General features: G+C 52.6%; 1 protein-coding gene across 4 annotated transcripts in view; it reads left to right on the top strand.

Moving 5' to 3' along the window:
* Nucleotides 1-9: 9 nt before the first annotated feature.
* The window catches only part of CTBP1 (C-terminal binding protein 1), a 28,028-nt gene continuing 4,838 nt past the window's right edge, over nt 10-23,199 (top strand). The window contains exons 1-5 of one of the 4 annotated variants that reach the window (XM_012812270.2): nt 10-62; nt 5,953-6,147; nt 8,969-9,123; nt 13,366-13,510; nt 15,092-15,298. In XM_012812270.2, coding sequence (XP_012667724.1) covers nt 6,141-6,147; nt 8,969-9,123; nt 13,366-13,510; nt 15,092-15,298 — 514 coding nt within the window. In that variant the 5' untranslated portion in view covers nt 10-62; nt 5,953-6,140. Of the gene's footprint in view, nt 63-5,167; nt 5,820-5,845; nt 6,148-8,968; nt 9,124-13,365; nt 13,511-15,091; nt 15,299-23,199 lie in introns of those variants that run through there. The other 3 variants (XM_012812271.2, XM_012812272.2, XM_023507683.1) reach the window with 3 other exon arrangements.

Below are 23,199 nucleotides of genomic sequence, written 5' to 3'. Positions count from 1 at the left end.
TGCTGCAGACGAGTGCGCGTGCGCCGCCATCCGTCTGCTCCGCCCGCCTGCGGCCGGCGCAGGTGACACAAAGAGGCCCGCGGGCCTGGGGCGACCCCTGTGGGACCCGGCCCCACCCAGTGGGACCCCTGTCCCCTCGGGCTTTCACCTCTACCAGCTCCCTGGCCCCACAGGATTCCTGGCCCTGCCCCAAGCACCCCCCAACCCAACCGGACCCTGGCGCTCCGGGAAGAACGCCCTGGCCTCTGGTCCTATTAAGTCTCGGCCCCACCCGTCCCCCAATCTCTGGCCGCGGTCCCGACGCCAGCCCTGTCCACCTGCTGGAGCCAGAGCAGCCGGCGTGCTCGGTCCGCTTGACCTCACGGCCTTATTTAAGGCCCCTCCCTGTTGTAGCACCACCACTTGCTGCCGCGTTTCACCTGCTTCCGCAGCTGGCCCACAAGACTAGCCTCCAAGGACCAGTTTTGAGAGGCTGTAGTCTGGCCGGGCTGGGGACGGCGGACCAGAGGGAAGGTTGTGGCCCTCGGACTGGGGATTGTCCCTGAGGAGAGGGCTCAACTGCCCATCTGGCTGTTTTCAGTGGTGGTTAGATTTGGTAGCAGGGCTCCCACCATTTGAATTGCTTTTCCGTTTTTAAAAATAAGAATCGTAAGGGTTCTGCCAGCGTGGGGGGCAGCCATCCTCTTGCTCTCCGCTGAAGTAGGCGTTGTGGGGGGTTGTACTTGGCACTTTCTCTCGTCACGTTTGCTGGCAGGACCTGCGGGCCTGAGCCCTAGGGCTGAGGGCGGGGCGGGGAGGGAGCAGGCGAGGTCGGGCCGCCCTGGGCTGGTGCCGCGGCATCAGTGGTGACGCTAGGCCTAGTAGTACCTTAGCAGGTCCCTTGGTCTGCCGGTGGCCATTTTGCAGAGCTTGCAGGCAGCCTGGGCCTTCCTGCTGGGAGGGGCGGTTCCGGGTGCGGACAGGGAGGGGCTGGGCGAGGCGCCTGAGGGGCTCCTTCTTCCAGGGCCACGAGGTTGCACCTGAGCGGCAGAGTTTCAGGCTAGAACTTTCTCTTGTCTGGTGCCTAGCCCAATCCTCTGTCTCTGGGTATGCCACAGAGGGCCAATTGGCCAGGGCTGGACCTTCTCTTGGCGATGGTTTCCTAGCAATCACTCAGGGCAAAATGCTGTTCTAACTGGGGAAGAGGGCAGGAGGTTGGTCTATTTCTCCCTGCACAGTCAGGAATGTGAGTGAGTCAGAGCCAGGACAGCGTGTGGGTGGGGGGTAGGATGGTCTGGTCCGTCCGGCTAAGTGTTTCCTCCTTCGAGTTCCATGTCTGTGCCCCTCCATGTCCTCTAGTTTAGCCCACCAAGTATACAGATACACCAGACCATGCATCCATGCATTTACATTTGGTGAGCAAGCATGCAGAGAAGTGCCCCTTGCCCCTGTGTTGGCATCTAGGCCCAGTGAATTGTGTGTAGGCTGCTCCTGTGCAAGTGATGTCCTCACCAAATGTCTGGAAAAGTGACCACAGAGGCTGAGAGTGCAGATTCCAATGGGCCCTGGTCAGTATGTGACCTCTCTGTGTCACCGTCTGCAACCACGGGGTAACTGTGGTGATGTGCCGGTCTAAGCAGTGGGTACTTGCAATTTTCAGGGCCAGGCTGGGGGCAGTGCCATGCTCAGAGGCAGTGTGTACTGCTGTTGCTGGGGACAGCAGTCTGGCAGCTGCCAGTTGTCTGTCCTGGAAGTTTGTCAGCATAGCTCTGCGACCATGCAAAGCTATAGTTGAGATCCTTCTCTCCTCCTCTCCCTGGCCTCCCTGTGCACATGGCTGTCACCTTGACTGGGTCTGAGCATGGCCTTGCCTGTTCCACCAGTGCTGCAGATGCCTCTTCCTCTCTTTCTGTGACCATGAGGACACAAACATAGCTGCAGCTGGCCTCCTACTGGTGCTCCCCCACCCCATCCTCTCAAGAGCACTTAATGTTCTTCCTGCTGCTGGGCCTTTTGTGGGGCCTCTGTCTTGTCTCCAACATGCAGTTTTATCCTGTTCAGCCTTAACTAGGGCAGCTCATGGGCTCCCTGGAATTCCACAGATGGGTTCATGGCTAGGGACGTCTCTTCTGGATATGTGAACCTGAGGATACCTCAGATGGGGGTCATGTATGGGCTGCATGGTCTTGGGGGGGTGCTGGTGAGTATCCTGAGACAAGCCCCAGTCCTGTGGGCTCGGCCTGGCCCTGACTCACTGTTCTGGGAGACTGGAGGTGCCAGTAGCCCTGTGTGTCCTGCCTGGGACTGGGGGTCACCACCCTCTGAACACTGATAATTTGGCAAACTGCCAGTTGGTGAGTGCTCAGTAAATGTTTACAGGAGGAGCCCTTCTGGCAGAAGTCACCACATCTGTAAGAAGAGACCCCAGGCTCAGCAGGCCAGGAGTTCCCTCAGGCCTGGGTGGGATCCAGCATGTTTCAGGATTTCCTATGCTGACCATCACCTGCACTGTGAGCCTCATGTGGCCAGTGCCCCAGGGCAGCTTGGCCTGAGTTATGGGCAGCATGGTATTGCAGTGCTGGGAAGTGTTGGACTGGCACCTCTCAGTATCACTATGCTGTGTCTGTAGGTAGATCTGTGTGCCCGCTGCCATCTATATCCCCATGGAGTGCCTGAGTCAAAGGAACATGTGTCCTGCGGCTTTGCAATCCTGTGGGCACTCCCTGCTAGAAAGACTTGCTGTTCTTATTCTATTCATTGTGGGAGAGAGCATGTCTGGCTGGTGTCACCAGGGCTGAGGCCTGGCTCAGGGGACTTGGGGGGACATAGCCACTTGAGTCATTCTGGTCCTGCCTTTTTAACTGTGTTCCTGATGGAAAGCTTGCCAGCAGCACCTCTTTCGGAGTCCCCTGATAGTCACAGTTTGTCTGCAGCTGTGGTCACATACCCCCCCGGTCCAACAGCGTCTGCCCAGCACCTGGAGCGCTGCTGGCCCGGAGCAGGATGGTCTCTGAGGTGCAGCCACATCAGGGGCCACATACTTGCATAGCTCTGCCTCCAGGAAATGTCGTGTTTCCCCCACAAAGCCAGAAATCTTTTGGGTGGCCGGCCACCAGCTGAACGTTAGTTAGCCATTGTCCCCCTCTGGGTGATCCTACACATGCTCCTGGCCAGCTCCAGAGGGTGCTGGCTCACAAAGCAGCAAGTGGACGGCTGGTTTGGAAGTGGGGGCCTGCGACAGGTGGAGATGGCCGGACCTACAGCAGGACCCTTTCCCAGCCCTCATGGTGGCCTGGCCTCCCAGGCCTGTGTCTGGCACCACAGTCTGGGGGGGGGGGTTGGTCTCCACAGAGAGATACCAGGCTGGGATAATTTGGGATGCCCTATGTACAAGGGCAAGGAGGGGGTGAGAACCCAGTGAGCTACACTCTTTCACTGAGGGTGGAGTTCACGTTTCCACAGCAGCTCACCATGTGTCTCTGTGGACGCCACCTCCACATGTGGGATGTGTGTGCCCACTGACATCCCTGAACGTGGGTCTTGGCAGCACACACTGCTTTTTATTTTGGGCTTTGCTCTGTGTCTTCCCAGGCTGCAGGGACTCCCTGGCTCTTGTGGATGCTGTCTCCAGAAGTACCATGTCTTTTCTGGACTGTGCCCAGTGGGGCCACATCTTGGCCCAGAGGGTTCTGGGTCAGCCCCTCCCCTGGGCAGCACAGCCAGGCCCTAGTCCTTGGGTCCCCAGGCCTGTGGGGCCAAAGCAGCCACCTCACCAATGCCAGGTAGCTGCTCGGCAGGGCCTAGTTGTGGGCACAGTGGCATCCTGGGGTCAAAACTGCCAGGCCCTTGCAGCTATAGGGCACCCTCCTGGGCATTGGCTTTGAGGAGGGGTGGCAGGTGGCCAGAGGAGCTGGCCCAGGTTTATGGGAACAGGCAATGTTTGATTTTATTCCCAGGACTGGAGACACAGTTTGTCTTCAGAGGAGGTGTGGCATGCTCTGTCTTCAGTGGGGATGGGGAGGCTGTGCTCATGGGACCATGAGGCTGGAGGGACATGGGGGCAGTGTCAGTGACTGCTGAATCTAGGCTGGAGCAGGTGGGGAGGATGGAAAGCGGCTGCTGGGGGATGGTCTGGGATGCCTGATGGAGTGTGAGGGAGCAGATCCTGACCTGATACTCTCCAGTCAGCTGGGTTGTCAGGGAAGGGTCCTTGTGCTGTGCTATGCGTAGGCCTTAGTCCTTCCTAGGAGGGGCTGTCCATTGGGAGGACCCACACCTGGCACCCTGTAGCCCAGGCTGGGTGGGTAGGTATAGCCAATAGGAGGGAGGGCCTAGCAGGCAGTGCGTGATATGGGCGGTCAGCATGGCATCAGGAGGCCCTGGGTCATCTGGCTGTCCCCCTTTGGCAGCCCCCACAACCTATCTCCTGGGAGATCGGTGGGGAGCTATCTGCTGTCTTTTGCCTTATTTTGAAATAAATTTTTATTTAAAAACAGTTTAGATTTACATAAAAACCATAAAGAGTGCACAGAGTTTTCACATACTACACGCCACTACTTATGATGTGTTGGCGAGGGGAGACACCATGCCCCCCAGTCGGTGTTTCTTCAGACACTGCATTGTGCTAGGAGGTGTGAGCAGCTGTGCGTTTCTGAGAAACACTATGTTTCCTGGGCTTTGTGCCCTCCAGAGTATGGGGCAGATGTGGGGTCCATCCCCTGCAGTGTAGACGGCATTGGGAGACATGGGAGGCTGGGTCCCTATATGAGGTGAGGTACCCAAGGGTCTTTGGGCCTCATATGGAGTCGGGGCCACAGGACTCGATGGCAGCTATCAAGAGGAGGCTGCGCCCAGCATGGGGCAGCTTTGTGGGCTAGCTATGGTCAGAGGATCATGTCCCCCTAGGCTCCTGCGGTGCAGGTGCAGCCCCTCGGCCCAGAGCACTACGTGGAGCAGGGCAGCAGCCATGGGTCCTTCCCAGGTGTGTGTGGGTGCTAGGACCCGCTTCCTCAGAGCAGCTAGTCTGGCAAGTATGGGCCAGTTTCACAAGCGCTGACTATTCCCGGGTGGAGCGCTGACCAATTAGCTGTGTTGATGGTCTAGACAGGTGGAGGTGGTGTGTGATCTATGTCCCAGCAGGGCCGCCTGTGGGGTGCATGCACTCACACAGTTTTCTGTTGTCCTTTAGTGTCTCTTTTGTGAAGGATACAAGTTTTGTGTCAGCCTTTATACCCCTGGTGCCAGTGTGTGGGCAGCAGGGGTATGGGAGGCTCCAGAACACTCTGAGGGCTGGGTAGTCAACACCCACACCCATTCGTAGCTTCCCTGGCTGTATCCTTGATGGGTCTATGCTGCCTACCTGGTGGCAAGGCCCTGCTGCTCCCTGCCCCTGTGTCTGGGTGTCCCACACTCTGGTCTCTGTGCTGAGCAGTGTTTTTGGCAGAATCGAGTGACTGTTGCTGGGGCACTGCCTTCGGGGTGGCAGGTGGCACCATGCAGGGTCCAGGTGGACATTGTGGGTGAGACCCTGGGCAGCTAGTGCTCCATTCCTCATCTCACAGCCTTGTAGAAATCCAGTGTCCCTGCCTGGTCTCAGCCTAGGAAGCAGCAATGTGAGTTACAAGTTTCCAGAACCAGCAGCAGACCTGGCTCTGCAGCTCCCTGGCCTGGCCGCATGTCCTGCCTTTGGCTTCTGGTTCTTGGACTCTGGGGGTCTAGGTGGGGCGGGAGGCCACAGGGTGCTGCAGCCTCGGGAGGAGCTGTGACCCCAGGGTGAGCATACTACCGCATGTCTGCGGCTGGAGCCAGGGCCCTTGCCAGCAGCAACTCTGGCCTTCCAGGTAGGTCCCAGCCAGTAGTCTTGGGTGTGACGGAAGCAGTGAGAGGTTTGCTTTTGTGGAGTTTCCTGGAGTTTGAGAGTTTTAGTCAGCCCCTCGATGGTGTTTTAATGTGTCTCTTGTGTTTAATTTTTAGTAAGACTTTGAACCCGACGCAGGCTTCAGTGGCTGCCGTGGATCGGAAGCCTGAGTGCTTTGGCTCGAGACAATTAAAGACGTGGGATGAGGCTCCAAGACAGGACGCGGTTCTGCCTGGGGATTCTGAAGATAAAAAGCTTTGAAAAGTCGAATTCATGGTCGTGGAAACCGAGCCCATATTAAGAAATGTCAGGTTGGTAGGGGTTTCAGAGTCTCAGCAGGCGAAGCCAGTCCCTGTGAGTGTTGGAGGAGGAGCTCTGGGGACGTGTGACAGCACAGTCCTCAATGCTGGGGGCCTGGGCTAGGTGGGCATCAGGCCCAGCTGTTGCTATGGCACATGTGCATTGGGATGGGGACACCCAGTGTCCCCCCAGGGGGGTTTCCCTGTGGTCCTCGTGGCCACCAGCAGCAGACTGCAGAGCACAGCCTTGTTTAGACCTGGGTCATGTCTGTGCAGAAAGTGTCCCAGGACAGGTGCTCAGGCAGGTGCTGAGGCCCTATCTTGCCTATAGCAGATAGGCCTTGGGGCCTCGCAGAACCCCGGCTAAGACCATTCAACCCCAGCTACCTACCCCTGGCTAGAGCTCAGAAAGGCTGGGACCATAGGCTGCCTTGAGCTTGTCCCTTCGCCCTATCTGTGATCCTCAACCTGGTTAGGTCCTGCTGTGAGGCTAGATCCAGCATGGGTTAGGTTAGCATTACCTTGAGCCTGGCTACCTCCTGGGCATGTCCTCAGGCCACTGAGGGTGGGGCCTCCCTGGGGCAGCTCTGTGGGTGTTGATAGGTACCGCCCAGTAGGGTCTAGTGTTCTTATCCACTGCCCCTTGCCTTCCATGAGGGACTAGGCCCCTGGGCACACCAGTAGCGAGGTGTCCTCCTTGAGCAGTCCTGATGTGGCTGAGTTGTTGGCAGGGTAAAGCTGAGCGCCAGTTCAATAGGCCAAGCCTGCAGTTCCTACAAGTATCTGTGTGGGGGCCTGGGTGTGGTTCAGATGCTGCACTGAGAACCCCGTGAGCTCTACCACATTATGTCCATGCTCGCTTCATCAGAAGTCAGGTTGTAGGTGCTGGCAGCAGGTGACACCAGCTCAGGGAGTGCAGCAGGGTGGAGCTTACAGTGTTTCCTTGTGGGCATGGCTTCTTTCCAGCCCATTTGCATGTGGATGAGTCCTTGCAGTCGGGTATGGGAAACGGCTAGACAAATCCATGCTGGGCACCTTGCATTCACCATAGGTGGGCACTGTCCAGTCAGGGCCTCTTGGTCTGGCTGTGCAGACCCTGTAGCTGTGTGGCAGCTGGTCTGAGTGAAAGCGAGTGGGGGAGTTGGGGAGTGTCCTCTCCTGAGACAAACTGGAGCATGTAGACCTAGCAGAGGGGCATGTGTGTGGCGGTCAGCACAGGATGTGGGTCCCACCAAGCCTGGGGCCTCAGCCGGGTTGCCTCAGACCCATACCTGGCACTGTTCCAGCTTTGGGTGGTCATCGCAGACCTGCTCCGTCGCCAGCAGCATCCGCTTGGGCCTGGAAGCGCAGTGAGACTGTTGCTGCGGTGGGGAGGGCGGCCGCCACAGGGGTTCATGTTGTGCCTGGTTTGCAAATCCTGGAGGTGTGTCCCTGCCCCCCAGCTGCTGACAGCTTGAGTGACTAAGCTGTGCCCACCACAGGACAGGGCAGGAGACGGGGCTGAGCATGTGGTTGGCTACTGAGAGTTGGCCATGAGCCTCTTGCATCCGGGGTCAGTGGAGGAGCCTGCTTGGTCACTCTGCTTGTCAGTCTTCAACCTGCACCCCTCCCACTGGTTGGACATGCCTGGACATGCCTGGACATGCATCTTTATGAAGTTATGGGGGGTGGACAGTTGGACCCACCCCAACTCTGGCACTGCTGGTCATGGTGGGGGTGACAGTGGCCACCAGTGCTGTCTGCCTGAGGCCCTTGTTTCTCCTCCTGGGTCCCAGGCGAACTTTACTTATGTCTGATTTTTAATATTTTTAATCTCTTGTGCTGGGAGGTGTTTAATCTTTTTCTTCTTTGTACTGTATTTTGCCTTTTTTGCCTTTTCAAATCTAAGAGCAGAAACGGGCCAGGCAGGGCTTGGGGAAGGCGCCCTTGGGACCCATCCAGGCCTGGGTGGCCACTTGGGGGTGTCTCCCTGAGGCCTTCTTATGTAATCTGCACATCCATGCACATTCACATCCATGAGGGTACCCCTGCAGCTGGGTGGAGCACAGGGCCAGGCCTCCCAGAGCTGCCCTGAGGCCTTGGAGAGTCCCCAGCCTGCTCCCTGGAGGGCAGCTACCATGTCTGTCCTGCAGGTGTGAATACCAACTTTTAGTCTACTTTTTACAGGAGTCCATGTGACTGGACATTCGGAGTCCCCAGCCTGCTCCCTGGAGGGCAGCTACCATGTCTGTCCTGCAAGTGTGAATACCAGCTTTTAGTCTACTTTTTATTTTATTTATTTTTATTTTTTTATTGAATAGTAACTATGTACATTAATGCACTTCTGGGGTACAGTGTGGGGTTTTCACATGCAATCCGAACTACTTCCATCAAACTGGTCAACACAGCCTTCATGTCATTTTCTCAGTTATTGTTTTAAAACGTTCACATTCTACTCTTAGAAAGATTCTCTTGTACCCCTATAAGATAAACCCCAGAAGGGGTCCCTCCAAACCCCCTCCCTCCACCCATTTCCCTCTCCCTTCTCCCTCCCCCCTCACCATATTCTTAGGCTATTTGGTTATAGCTTTCATATAAAAGGTGTAAATTAGTTTCATAATAGGGGTGTATACATTGGATACTTTTTCTTCCATTCTTGTGATACTTTGCTCAGAAGAACATTCTCCAGCTCCATTTAGTCTACTTTTTACAGGAGTCCATGTGACTGGACATTCAGAGTAGGAATACCTCAGGGCTGGCCTCTCAAGCCCCTGTGGGCAGGTGGCTGCAGCGTGGTGGGTGTGGCCATGGGTCTCAGTGAGGCAGGAACTGAGCCCTCTGCTCTGTCTTGCAGGCGTCCGACCTCCGATCATGAATGGGCCGCTGCATCCGCGGCCCCTGGTGGCTCTACTTGACGGCCGGGACTGCACGGTAGAGATGCCCATCCTGAAGGACGTGGCCACTGTGGCCTTCTGTGATGCACAGTCCACGCAGGAGATCCATGAGAAGGTAACAACCACACACCCGTCTGGTGTGAGGCAGGGGGCAGAGTGAGAGCAGGTCCTAGGGCCTTGGCCTCTGGCCATGGTCAGCCTGGGTGCCATCTGGGACAGGTATGGCCTTGCCATGTCTGCCTGGCCTCATCAGGAGGTAGAGGTGGTTCATTTTTTCATGACCATTGTTTTCCCAGCATGGGGTCCTTGGGATATTGGCTCAAGTTGCTGGAAGTGGGTTGTGATGCTTCCTCCTGGTCCACGCGGTCTCAGCCTTGCTGCAGGACCCACAGGCTCCTACCTGCAGCAGTGTGAGGCAGCCTGTACTCCTCAATTCCGGCAGGGCAACTCAGGGCTCCTTGTGTGAGGACGAGGCCTGTTTGGTTTCTGTCTGTGGTTGTGGCTCACAGGTCACAAGTCTCAGACTACAAGTGAAACTGTCAAGATTCTCTCAAAATCTGGGCAGTACCTGTGGCTCAGTAGGTAGGGCGCTGACCCCATATACGGAGGGTGGCAGGTTCAAACCTGGCCCCAGCCAAACTGCAACAAAAAAATAGCTGGGCGTTGTAGCAGGTGCCTGTAGTCCCAGCTACTTGGGAGGTTGAGGCAAGAGAATCGCCTAAGCCCAAGAGTTGGAGGTTGCTGTGAGCTGTGATGCTATAGTACTCTACTGAGGGCGATAAAGTGAGACTCTGTCTCTTAAAAAAAAAAGATTCTCTAAAAATCTGACAACCACGAAGAATTAACAGAACAGGACCTGGCTCTAGGGGACAGCAGGAATGGATAGGCTGTGCCAGCTCAGGCCCGCGATTTTTGCTGTTCTAGAAGAAGCGGCTCAGAGGCCAGTTGTGTGCTTGCAGCAACCAGGGCCCACAGAGGGTAGAACCCTGTGGTCACATGCCAGAGTCGGGGCTGAGCTCAGATGTGCCTCACTCACGTCGCGGCAGCCTATTAGCACCAGGTCAGATCTTGAACTTGGGTTATGGGTGACCCTGCACTGTTGCACGCTGGTGCACAGCAGGGTTGGTCTCTTGAGAGGAAGACGCCCACCTCGCACAGTCACATGGAACCCAGCAGTCAAGGAGGAAAGATGCCATAAGCCCAGCCCGCAGGAGCCAAGAGGCAGACAACCCTGGGAGCTTAGCCTTCCCCACAGCCAAAGATACAAAAGAGGGTAACTCTGCAGAGTGACGTGGCCCACCAGGAGGAGACACAGCTGTAGCTGCAGGGCTGAGTATACTAGAGCCAGGAGAGAGACTCATGGGGCAGATTCTACCACAGCAGAGGGCAGGGAAGGGTCTCAGACCAGGGTCCAGACACCACCAGGGACGGAGGGTGGGGAGAGGTCTCAGAGCAGAGAGGATGGCACGGTGAGGAGCGGGCAATCCTCATAGCAACCCCAGGAAAGAGGGTGGGAAGGGGCCAGAAGCAAAGTGTGAGAGATCATGGCAGATGGTCTCTAAAAGTGACAGGAAAACACGTGGTAAGCCTGCACTCCTCCATTGGGACAGCTCTGTCTGGAAGGTTTTGGCGATTTCTTTGGAGCTAAATGCGTGCTCACAGTCTGATAGCAGGTACCCAGAGCCCTGCCCCATGGGCAGAGGAACACGCTGTAGATACCTGCGGTGTGGGGCAGAGGCCAGTGGCGATGAGCTGGGTGAGAAAGGCTGACCCCAGGGGCTTGTAGGGTCCTGCTCCCTTCTCTCTCCAGCAGTGAGGTAACAGTGATAGGAAACAGGTCTGGGGTGGTTGAGGGCAGCACGTGGTCTGCAGTTGTGACAGAAGGTGCTTCCTCTGTGTGGTCATCGGACTGCTCTGTGTCCTGCTGAGGTGGCAGCTACTTAAATCGACATGCACTGAAGTTACACAGGCCTGTACACACACATGTGTGAGGGGGAAATGGGGTCGCTGAGCAAGGTGCACACCCAGGCTTCTGTCATGGTGCCAGTAATAGGTGTTGACCTTGACCTGGCTGTGGATAGCATCCTCTCTGGGAATGGGGCACACAGGGATGGACCCTCTGGACTGCTTTGGGGAACCTCTCATGAATCTTAAACAACTTCAAACTAAAAAAATATTTAAAATAAAATGAAACAAAAAGGAGATATTCTGATAGGAAATTTTCAGAATCATAAGCAATAAAACAAGTTTTGCCAATAAATTTGAAAACTAAGACAAAACATGTTTTCTTCTAAAATTGTAATATATTAAAACGGCTTTAGGCTAAGTGGGTGGCATGGTCCTGTAGTCCCAGCTGTTCAGGAGGCTGAGGCAGGAGGATCACTTGAGCCTAGCAGTGGAGACTGCTGTGAGCGAGGCTGACACCAGAGCTCTGCAGTCTGGGCCACAGAGTGTGACTCTGTCTCTTACATTCCTGTAAGAAGCAAACAGGCAAGTGGATGAGACCCTGGCTGGAGGATGAGGGCAGAGGTGGGGGACTGCGGACTCTCCTTACCTGACTGGCAGCACCCATTGTACTCCTGATTCATGTCCATTGAGAGAGCTGCAGAAACACCTCACTGTGCAAATGCAGCAGGAAGGAGGCATCAGAAAACAAGGAAGGGTTCCGGGAAGTTGAAGATATGAATGAACATCTAATTATAGTAGGAAGCTTGGAGTCAGTCAAAGAGATCTCACAAGAAAGAGATAGAGGCTTGGCACCTGTGGCTTAAGTGGCTAAGGCACCAGCCGCATACACCTAAGGTAGTAGGTTCGAATCCAGCCTGGGCCCGCCAAACAACGACGGCTGCAACCAAAAAATAGCCTGGCATTGTGGCGGCGCCTGTGGTCCCAGCTACTTGGGAGGCGGAGGCAGGAGACTCCCTTGAACCCAGGAGTTGGAGGTTGCTGTGAGCTGCGATACCACAGCATTCTACCTAGGAGGACAGCTTGAGGCTCTGTCTCAAAAAAAAAAAGAAAGAAAAAAAGAAAGAGATAGAAGCAGCAGAGGAAACAGATACGAAGGCCTCCCAGGAACTCCCAAGTCTGCTGGTACCTCTTGGTCCCTCAAATGCCCTTGTCTCCACAGCATGCAGTCCTGAAGAGAGACTTGGTTCCCTAAGCTTTCTCACCACTGGTGAAGTTCTGTCAAGGGAGGGGAAGGCAGACGTTCATGTACAGAACCCTCTTTCCTCTTTCTGCTGACTAAAAACCTAACTGTGATGGGTGGAGCCTGGACAGCCACCCTGGACCAAGACGGGGATAGGAGCAGCAGGACAGGAGCCGGGACCCCTGGGTGTGCCATGGTCTCCAGGGGCTGGTGTGGGAGGAGGTGGAGACTCCCTCCACCAGTTGGGTGTCTCATGTTGTCTGGGTAGAAGGTGGTGGTGTTAATGTAGTTCTCTGATGAGTGGAGACTTCAGAGCTAAGTGGTCACAGTCCAAGGAATAGTGCCAGAGGGCACCATGATGCCCACTGTCAGGATCAGGAGACAGGGCCCCACGGTGCCTTCCTGAGGCTTAGAACTTTTGTGGGGGCATCAAATCAGGCCCAGAGACCCAGGAAGGCACTCTCATCCTCAGGCAGGTGCAGGTGGGGCCACAAAGCTTTTCTGGGAGGGGCTTCTAAGGAGACGAAAGGACTTGCGTGCTGTCGGCCAGCTGTGTCTCTAGGCCAAGGGAGGTGGGGAGGCTGTCTCATAGAGTTGATGCAGGTATGTAGGCAGACATGGCACCAATTCAGGGAAAATCTGGAACTTGGTGCTGTAGGTGTGGTGGGTGGAGCAGGTCTCCGGAGGTGGTGCCCACACAGGACAGGCTCTGACCTCTGTCCCGAGATGTGAACCAGAGGACAGAGACCCTATCGCCATGTGGTGGTCCTGGGAAGGACAATCAGGAGGTGTCAGTGCTATGATGAGTGGACAGGACAGGACCAGGCTGTGGGGATGGTGAGAACATAAATACACGTGAACTGGAGGACACGGCAGGCATGGAGCTGGCTGCATGGGCTGCCCTGCCTTGGGACCATGTTTGCATTTCATGGCCATGTTAACCTTGCTGGGGATCCTTATCTTCTGGGGATAGGGACCCCCATGTCCTTGTGGAGGCTGAGTGGGGCGCTTGCTGTGGTGGAGGCTGCGTGGAAGCTACAGGAAGCTTATGGCAGCCCTGGGGAGTTGTCTGTATGGCCCACCAACAGGGTGGGCTGGTTCTCAGGGAGCCAGAACCTGAGGGCAGTGGGCCCAGTGGGGTGCAGTTCATCCCAGGGGTGGCGTGGGGCTGGGTGGCCCTAGTGCTCAATGTGTGTCTCCTCCCTCCAGGTGCTGAACGAGGCTGTGGGGGCCCTGATGTACCACACCATCACGCTGACCCGAGAGGACCTGGAGAAGTTCAAAGCCCTGCGGATCATCGTGCGTATCGGCAGCGGCTTCGACAACATCGACATCAAGTCTGCTGGGGACTTAGGTAGGTGGTCCGGTTGCCTCTGCTCTGTGGCATCCATGCAGCATCATGCTTGGCTTCCTTACAAGATCCCCACTGCAGACTGCCCGACTGACTGGAGGCAGCTGGCAGTTTTTACCAGACGTGGCTTCCTCAGAAGCTTCCCATGGGTGCTTGTCCTTGTCTGTGGGCAGCACCAACCTATCTGGGCCCTTGCAAGGTCCCCCGGGTCAGGGGCTGGACTACCAGCACATCTCTGTTGGGGCTTTCTGGTCTCTGTCCTTCAGGCTCAGTGGGGAAGGTACATATAAGCTGAGATGCCCCCACTGCACAGGCACACAGCACACACCATCTGCATGCGTGCACATAAGTGCACATGGATGCAAAGAATGCTTGGTGCTTAGCCATCGACGCCGTCTCCTGTTTCTCTTCTGCTGGTGACATGCTGCAGGGTGGGATTGTGTTCTCTAGGCCCTTGGCTGGCTGGTGCCTTTCGTTTCTGGCAGGGCCCTTTTCCCAGGATGTGGTGGACAGTGTTGCAAAGTCCGTCGTCCCCTTTCTATGAGAAGAACGGGTGGTGTTGGAGCCTTCATCCCAGGGTGGCCAGAGCCTTGTCCCTGCTAGGACCTGTAGGCAGCAGCCCAGGGAGGGCTGTGGGGCTGGGTGGCAGCCCTGGTGCCTTCTGAGTGGGCCTCCACTTTGTGCTACCTCTGGGTCCTTGTACCTCTACTGGATGGGGCTCTGTCCAGAGCCAGGAGACATAGGCAGCCCTTCCAGGTCTGGCCAGCAGGGGACTGAAGCCCAGGTCGCTGCCCATCCCAGGCAGTGCTTTCGTTCCCAGGGCCCCTCTTGACCACGTTTCTGTTTTGTAGCAGAGTGGGCTGCTCTGGAATGCTGCATGGGCCCCTCACAGTGGGTGTCACCCTGGTACATGAAACGGTTCACAGGACACTGCAGCCTCCTGGCCTCCTGGCCTCCTGGCCTCCTGGCATCTCATCACTGGGGAAGAGGCCTGGGTGGGCACGGGGCGGTCCACATGATACGCTGAGTTCACATGGAACAGGAGCATCAGCCTCACCCTCCAGGCCTCCAGAACTTCTACACAGGGCATGGCAGTGGCCCTTCCTGGCCTGGGGCTGCCAGGGAGGCCGCCTGCATAGATTGGGGGGGGCAGCATGTTCTGACTGGGCAGGATCCGGCCGTGCTCGGGAAGCTGGGGCATGGGTCTGGCAGAGATGTATAGGAAGGTGCATTAGCCTCTGCTTGGTCACCTGCATGCCAGCTCCTGAAGCTGTGTTGAGGATGTTAGGGCGGCCTCCCTGCCTGTCCCTCGGTTCTGCATACTGAGCAGTCCTGAGTGTGCTGTGAAGCGTAGCAGGGGTGGACACGAGCCTAGCCCCACACGTGCAGGGCTGGGTCAGCCACTCTGCTTTGCCACATGTGAGTGGCCTGTGTGTGTTTGGTGGCCTCCCAGGGTGGCTGTGGGGACATGTCCTTTGGCTTCTTGCTGATGAAGGGTTACACTAAGGACCGGCGGCCCTGGGTGTTCTTCCCAGAGGCCAGGATCCCACGTGTGGTGACTCTGTGTGTGTCCATGTCCCACAGGCATTGCTGTATGCAATGTGCCAGCGGCGTCCGTGGAGGAGACTGCCGACTCGACGCTCTGCCACATCCTGAACCTGTACCGGAGGACCACCTGGCTGCACCAGGCGCTGCGGGAGGGCACGCGGGTGCAGAGTGTTGAGCAGATCCGTGAAGTGGCTTCTGGAGCTGCCAGGATCCGTGGAGAGACCTTGGGCATCATTGGACTAGGTGTGTTAGCCATGGTCAGCATGTTGGCCCAGCTGGCACCAGCTGTGTCTACCCCACGACTCATGCTTGGGAGAAGATGGGGCTGGGTGGGTTGTGGCTGCAGGAGTCATCCCTGAGCCCCTGGGACAGGACAGAGGATGGGCAGCAGGGTGGGGATGTGGGAACTCCAGGTGTGCACTATACACACATGATGTCACACGCAGCTTGACACACCAATGACACATGGGCCTCACATGCAGACATCACACACAGATGTCCCCACCCATATTGTCTTATGTGGATGGCATGTAGGGTCCTGTATACCCCCAACTCGTGGCTCCCAAGGCCTTTTCCTGCTGTTCCCCTACCGGGTTCACCCTGGTAGAGGGTGGGGGTGGCTCATGTCCTCCCCTACCATCCCTTGTTCATGGTTCACCCCATTGCTTGGCAGGTGCCTGTTCTGGGCCAGGCGCTGCGCTGGGTTCCACATGAAGCAGTCAGAAGTGCCCACATGGGCCAGGCTTAGGCCAAGCTTAGACAAGCAAGCACATGTGTGCTATGGGGGATCCTAGGAACAGCTGTGTGGAGGGAGAGCTGGAAGGGGCAGCCAGGAGCCCCCAGCAAGGGGCTTCAGAAGGGCATTGAGGGCTTCCATACATGGCGCACTCATGGCAGGAGGTGCTTACAGGTTCATGCAGTGGAGATAGCTCCTTTCTAAAGACCACTAGGTACCATCTGAGACTACCGTCTGCCGTTGCCCCCCAGAGTACAGCTCCCCTAGAGCTGCCTGCCTGTCTGCCAGCAGTAGCTGGCCGTGCCCAGGTCTGGCCTCTGCTGCCCTCTGGCACCTGCTCAGGCTGCCACTTACCGACTCCTGCCTGCCCTGCCCACCAGCACTGGGGAGTGGGAGGCTATCTGGGGTTGTCTGGGTGTCATTGATGCCTGCATCTGTGAGAGAGTGCTGGGGCCCTGCTCACTGGACGTGCCTTTCACTGTTCTGCTGAGGTCCCCACACAGATCCTGGGGCTGGCTGGAGCCCTCTAGAATCCTGAGTGTGTGCATCCCCCACACCTCCAGTAGTCTGGGCACTGGATGCTCATCCTGCCTTGGGGAGAGGGCCACTTGCATCCCTGAAGTTACCATGGGCTGTTGGCTGGAGGGGCTTTGGGCTGACTGCTTCACCAGTCTTTACACCAGGCTGCTCCTCAGTTCCTGGCTCTTGGCATAGTCTTCTCCCTCTCTGTGTAGTTGTGGCCCCACTACAGCCAGGTCAGTGCCCCATCCTAAGTGCTGAGGTGCTGAGGAGAGCAGGTCATGCCCCCCAGGGTGCAGTGGTGGCCCCACTGCCACCACATGGCTGCATGGTGCTCCTGACTGCAGAGCACCTGTGGGGACACCTCAGCCCCCTTGGTCTGTCTCTGAAACCCTGTCCACACCTCCCTAGGAGAGCCTGGTGCTCTGGAGTGATACCATCCTGGGCACCAGCCCCTCATAGCTCTTCTGAGGGCCCCCAGGTCCTTTCTGTTTGCACATCCTGTGTTCAGGTTGTTCTTAGTATGAAATATACATGATTAATATTGGGATTGTCAGATGGTGACTACATGCAAGTATAAACAGTGAGCAATTTATGTGGCTTGGGGTGCTAGTGGCACCGTGCACACAGTGAGGCAGCTGTGTTCTGTGCTGGGCTAGTGGTGACCATAGTTTACATCTTAATCTTGTTTTTTTCTCCCTCCCTTCTTCCTATGTTAAGTACACACTGGAAAACACCTTGCATGTCACTCTCAAGGGACTTGCGCTTAGGTTGGCATAGCACTTTCCTGACACCCGGACAGCACCCTGGGGCCCTACCCTTGTCAAAGCACAGCTTCTGTCTTCAGGGCTGGAGTCCTGGTTTCTGGCATTGTAGGTCTGTCCATCAGCTCTGATGAAATGGAATCTGGAGTGTGTGGCCTTCGTGTCTGTGTGCAACCTTACACCAATAAGGCAGGGTTCCACTGTGTGAACATACCACAGTCCAGCTATCAGTCTCTTGTGGGTAGACTTTCTGCTTTAAATTTCTGGTTATTATAACTAAGCTGCTATGAACATGCTCGTACCAGCCTATTGTGCACTTAACACTCATTTCTCTCAGATTTATACCCGGGAGTGGAATCGCTGAGTCACAGAGCAAGGCTTTGTTTAGCTTGGAAGAAAGTGCTGAGCTGCTCCTAGAGGCTGCATGCCATGCTCCTGGGGCATGTCCCTGCCAGCACTTGGCACCATCAGCCTTCATGATGTCAGCCTCTTAGGCAGGCACGGAGTGATTTCTCATTTTTATGTTAGTTTGTTGTTTCTTGATAACTAGGAAGTGAAGTGCCTTTTACCCACTTCTTGGGCATCAGGAGCCCAAGTGTGTGTGTGCGTCTGTGCGTCTGTGCGTCTGTGATGCTGCTATACAAGCTGCCTGTACGGCCGTCATGGGAGGAAAATGCACTGTGGTCTTCCTCCCAGCCTGTGGCTTCACTTTCACTTTTTTAGCAACTTTCTGTGATGGCCAAGTTTTCAGTTTTAGTGTGTCCTACCCCCCAAATAGTCTGTTTCCTTCTAGTTGCTTCATAACTTTAGTTTTTACCATGAAGTCTAGGAATTAGTGAGATCTGGAATTAGAGTTGATGCCTGGTGTGGGGTAGAAGTTGGAATTCACCTTTCCCGTGAGGTGGCAGGTGGCAGGCACTGTGCACCATGGACTGTGAGGTCATCCCCTACCGAGCCACTGTGGCGCTAGCACCTTTGCTGAACCATCAGTTGGCTACATAGGAGAAGGGTGTCTTGGGGCTTCTGTCCCGCTGACCTGTCTGTCTCGGGACTCCTCCTCTCTACCCGTCTTAACTGTGGTAAGTCTTGACATCTGGTAGTTTATACCCTTCACCTTGTTCATCAAGGTCACCTTGGCTGTTTGGGTCCTACACATTTCCATTTCCGTTTCAGAATCAGGTGGTCATTTTACATTTTCCATGTGCCAGTTTGGGGAATGATGGCCTCGTGATGATATTGAGTCTTCCAGCACTCAAATGGAATATCTCTCCATTATTTTCCACTTTTCTTATCAATATTGGATAATTATCAGTGTAGAAAGTTTCCACACCAGCTATTATAAGTGACATATTCTAATTTTGTTTTCTAGGGGTTTGTTAATTAGTATCGCTTAACTTTTATAAACTGACTTCACAGCCCACAGCCCTGCCAAATTCTGGTCTGTTGCTTACTTGGGTTTTCTGCCTGCACTGTTTTATCATCTGCAAACAAATACATATTGGCTTTTTCCTTTCTGATCTCTGTGCCTTTTGTTTCTTTTATTTCTGCCCATTTGCATTAGCTGTGACTGCCAGGACAATGTTGAATAGAAGCAGGGAGTGTGACATTGCTGTCTTAACTCCCAGCCTGGGAGGAGAAGTTTCTGTTATTTCACCATTAAGGGGAATATTTGTTGTTGGTCTTTTTGTGCCCTAAAGGTTTGTTGCTGGTATTGCCATCCTTGCTTTTTTCGGATTCACGTTTGTGTGGTGTATCTTCCTTCGTCCTTCCACTTTTCAACTCTGACTTTTATTAACAGCGTATAGCTGGGTTTTCTTTTCTTTTTTATTAAATCATAACATTGTACATTAATACTATCATGGGGTTATAGTGTACTGTTTCTGTATACAATTTGAAGTACTTTCATCCAGCTGGTTAACATATAGCCTTCATGTCTTTTTCTTAGTTATTGTGTTAAGACATTTATATTCTACATTTGGAGAGATTCACATGTACCCTTATAGGATGAACCATAGGCGTGATCCTACCAATCACCCTCCCTCCACCCTAGCTGCATTTTCTTTATTCAACCTGACAATCTTTGCCTTTTAATCAGGAATGTTTATTTAACTTTAACCTAATTACTGACATGTTGGATTTAAGTCTGTCATCTTGTTTGTTTTTATTTGTCATCTGTCCTTTCTCCCTTGTTTCTCCTTTCTGGCCTTCTTTTACATAAATCGAGTTTTTAAGAAATTATTCCATTTTATGTTCTTTACAGTCTGTCGTTTTAGTGACATTTTTGTTTTACTTTTGAGGCAATGACACGCATGTTCAGCTCATTCTAGTCTCCCTGAGCTGTCAGCATGTGTCTGTGAGGACAGAGGAGCCTGGGCAGCGAGGCTCTTGAGATAATAACCCTCTTGCCCTTTGTGCTGGCAGCGCCGACTCTGCTCCATGTGACTGTCACCTGCTCCGTGTGCGTGACCAGCGGTTGTGGCCTCCAGGTGGTCTCAGTATTTATCTGCACATTCCCTATCAGGAACCTCTTCCTCCAAACCCTACCTCCCACCTGGTGCCATTGGCCTGTGGCCTAAAAGATCTTTAGAAATGTGGTTTATTAGTGACAACTTCTTTCAGCCTTTCTTTGTCTGAAAATGTATTCTTCCATTCTTTCTTTTTTTTTCTTTTATGTTTTTAATATAAAGCAGCATAGTACAAATGTTGTGGTATTAAAAAGGATCTATATTTTTCAAGGAATGAATTTTTATAAACTTTTTAATAAAAAGGAAACTATCTTGATACATAAAAGTTCTGTTAAACAAGATTTTAAAAATTTTAAATCAGAAAATATTAAGAATAAATTCCTTTAAAGGTTCAAACGAAAGCAACCTGTACAATCTCCATAAAACATGTCCTTATACATGTGCTGGACACTTTGACAGTGTTAAAATTTTTAAAGTCTAATAGAGACAGTACTTAAAGGCTTTGTGATTTTTTTTTTTTTTTAGAGACAGAGTCTCACTTCATCACCCTGGGTGGAGTGCCATGGCATCACAGTTCGCAGCAACCTCCAGCTCTTGGGATTGAGTCTCTTGCCTCAGCCTCCCAAGCAGCTGGGACTATAGGTGCCCACCACAACACCCAGTTATTTTATTTTTTTTTGAGACAGAGCCTCAAGCTGTTGCCCTGGGTAGAGAGCCGTGGCATCACAGCTTACAGCAACCTCCAACTCCTGGGTTCAAGTGATTCTCCTGTCTCCATCTCCCAGGTAGCTGGGACTACAGGTGCCTGCCATAACGCCTGGCTTTTTGGGCATCAAAATTTTTTGGTTGCAGCCGTCATTGTTATTTTGCAGGCCCAGGCTGGATTCGAACCCACCAGCTCAAGTGTATGTGGCTGGTGCCTTTGCCGCTTGAGCCACAGGTACCAAGCCCTGGCTATTTTTCTGTTGCAGTTTGGCCAGGGCTGGATTTGAACCTGCCACCTTTGGTATATGGAGCCGGCGCCCTACTCACTGAGCCACAGGCACTGTCCGGCTTTATGAATTTTTCTTCCAAAAAAGTAGACTTTCAGTAAAACATTTTATCATTTTATCTGACCCTACACTGACATTTTTGTACTTCAAAGGGACATTTACACTAACATTGTATTTTAAATGTAAAAATATACATGTAGACCTATGTAATTTCCTGAGTGACTTCAGTCATACAAACATGATTTAGAGAAGAAATTCTAAAATTTTAGAATAAAACAGTATGTGCAGATTTATACTTTTATGTTCAACTGAGGTAAAACTCAAGAGCACATTACAGAATTTATACTTAAATTCTCTTAAGAATTTGAGCAATATGATTTATCCTCGAACTTTACCAATCAGCTTTCTCAAATAAAATGTTAGTAAAATGAATCACTGAGAACTATATTTTCTTATTACAAAATACCAGTAGCCATTTCAGACTGTCATTGTGGATTGTTTTTTATCATATACACTAAAATCTGGCTCACTAACAAGAAATTTCTTGCAAGACAAAAAGATAACAAATACTTAAAATATTTGCTTTATTCTACAACCAAGCTATATAATTCACTTACTAAAGTGTCTAAAATGATTAGGAACTGTGGCACTTTTTTTTTGTATAAAACTCTTTCCTCTTTATAAAACCCTGAGGTGAAAGGTTATTAATATAATAAAACTGGAACCACAATTCTTCTCATATCTGTATTAAATTGTAACTAGGTTTTTAAAAATTTATAAACAAATGTGTCAACTTCTGGGTGGTGCCTGCGACTCAGTGAGTAGGGTGCCAGCCCCATATATTGAGGGTGGTGGGTTCGAACCTGGCCCCTGCCAAACTGTGACAAAAAAAAAAAAGTAATAATAACTGTCAACTTCTAAAGCAGCTCTGTACAGTTTTCAACAAAATTATTTCCAGATCAACTGAGTCAAAGGGCCTAAAATGACCCTATTAAGAAAAGTGTATTTTAAACCTTTATTTGTGTTGAGATAAGGGCCATTTCCATCTCCACTACTGTCTCTTCTGTCTTCATAGAAGAAATCTTCTGTTTCCTCTATAGTGAAGGTCAGACCCATGATCACTGTAATGCTGTTCCCGGCCATAATTTCTTATCTGCTAAGTAGGGATTGAGAATGGAGAATGCTTAAAGACTGGGTAAAAGTATGATGTAATTGAACTGATGGTGAAAATCCTGATTGATCCAGAGGTGGAGAACCATATTTTCCACCATAGGACATCTGTCTCAAAACACTATTCATCACTGCTTATCTATGAAAATTTTCTGGAGAGGAGAAAGACCTCTGAATTATCTGTGATGATGGAGTCATGTCCACAGTCCTTTCTTATCTGCTGCTAGGAGATGTGGAAGTAGGACTTGAATTTCCAACATGATGCTGGGATATGACAAACTGACATCCTGCAAGGCATGACTGCTTCCTAATCTAAACTGAATTTTGATGGGCCTTCCAAAAACCTTGATTCCATTAAGCAGAGTCATTGCAAAAGGAACAGATACTTCATGTTTGAAATTTGCAAATGGAAATTGCTTTGGTTTACCTTTTTTTTTTTTTTTTTGGTTTTTTTTGAGACAGAGTCTTGCTATATCACCCTCAGTAGGGTGCTGTGTCGTCACAGCTCACAGCAACCTCAAAATCTTGGGCTGAAGTGATTCTCTTGCCTCAGCCTCCAAAGTAGCTGGGACTACAGGTGCCTGCCCACAGTGCCTGTCTATTTTCTGTTGCAGTTGTCATTGTTCTATAGCAGGCCTGGACCGGGCTCAAACTTGTCAGCCTCAATGCATGTGGCTGGTATCAAGCTTGGTTTACCATCTTTATCTTTCGGAATTTTCATTTTTATTACTGGCCCAGCCTGGTGGAAAAGCTGGAAAAGGAGCTTCTTTGTAACTTAAGTTTCATGGTTGACCACAAAGAGAGTGTGGTCCACTTCTACCACTGCTACTGCCCCCATCTCAGCATCTCCCTCTCCCTAGCATGGCCAAAGGTCCTGGCCCTTTCCCGTTATTTCTGAAGGATGTGTCCCCTTGGTGAGGAGTTCCAGGTGGGCTGTGTTTTGGGTGTCTCTGTACCTCCCGGATGCCTACTGTCCACTGGCTCCTGTTGTTTCTCAGCAGCAGTCAGCCGTCCTCTTTATTACTTTAGCCCTGAGTGGGCGTACCTGTTTTCTGTTTCACTATATGTTTGGCCTTTTTTTTTTTTTAGCAGGTTGACAGTGACATTCCTGGGTGTGGTTTTCTTTGTATTTACTGGTTGGAATTTTCTGAGCCTCGTCTTTCATCACTTTAAAAAAGTTCTTAGCTATTGATTTTTTGCATATTTCTTCCTTACCATTTTCTTTGTTTCCTTTCCTTCTGGGACTTCATTTACACATATTTTAGACCGTTTATTATTAATAACCTTGTAAGTCTCAATTCTTTCCTGTCTTCTTTAGTGTGGGTAGTGTCCTCTGACTGTGGGCTTCTATCATGAGCTCCCTGGCCCATCCCGGTGCCTGTGTGTCAGTGTGGTTTTCTCAGAATGGCTGTCTCCCTCCTGCCAGACTGGGCTGGTGTGGGGGAGGCGCCATTGGTGGCACTCACCACAGGTCCTGGTGCCGCCCAGGCTTCCCATC

Source organism: Otolemur garnettii, unplaced genomic scaffold (genome assembly GCF_000181295.1).
Source record: "Otolemur garnettii isolate 467f Iridium unplaced genomic scaffold, OtoGar3 scaffold00198, whole genome shotgun sequence".
Lineage (NCBI taxonomy): Eukaryota > Metazoa > Chordata > Mammalia > Primates > Galagidae > Otolemur > Otolemur garnettii.
This window is presented reverse-complemented; position numbering and strand designations above follow the sequence as displayed.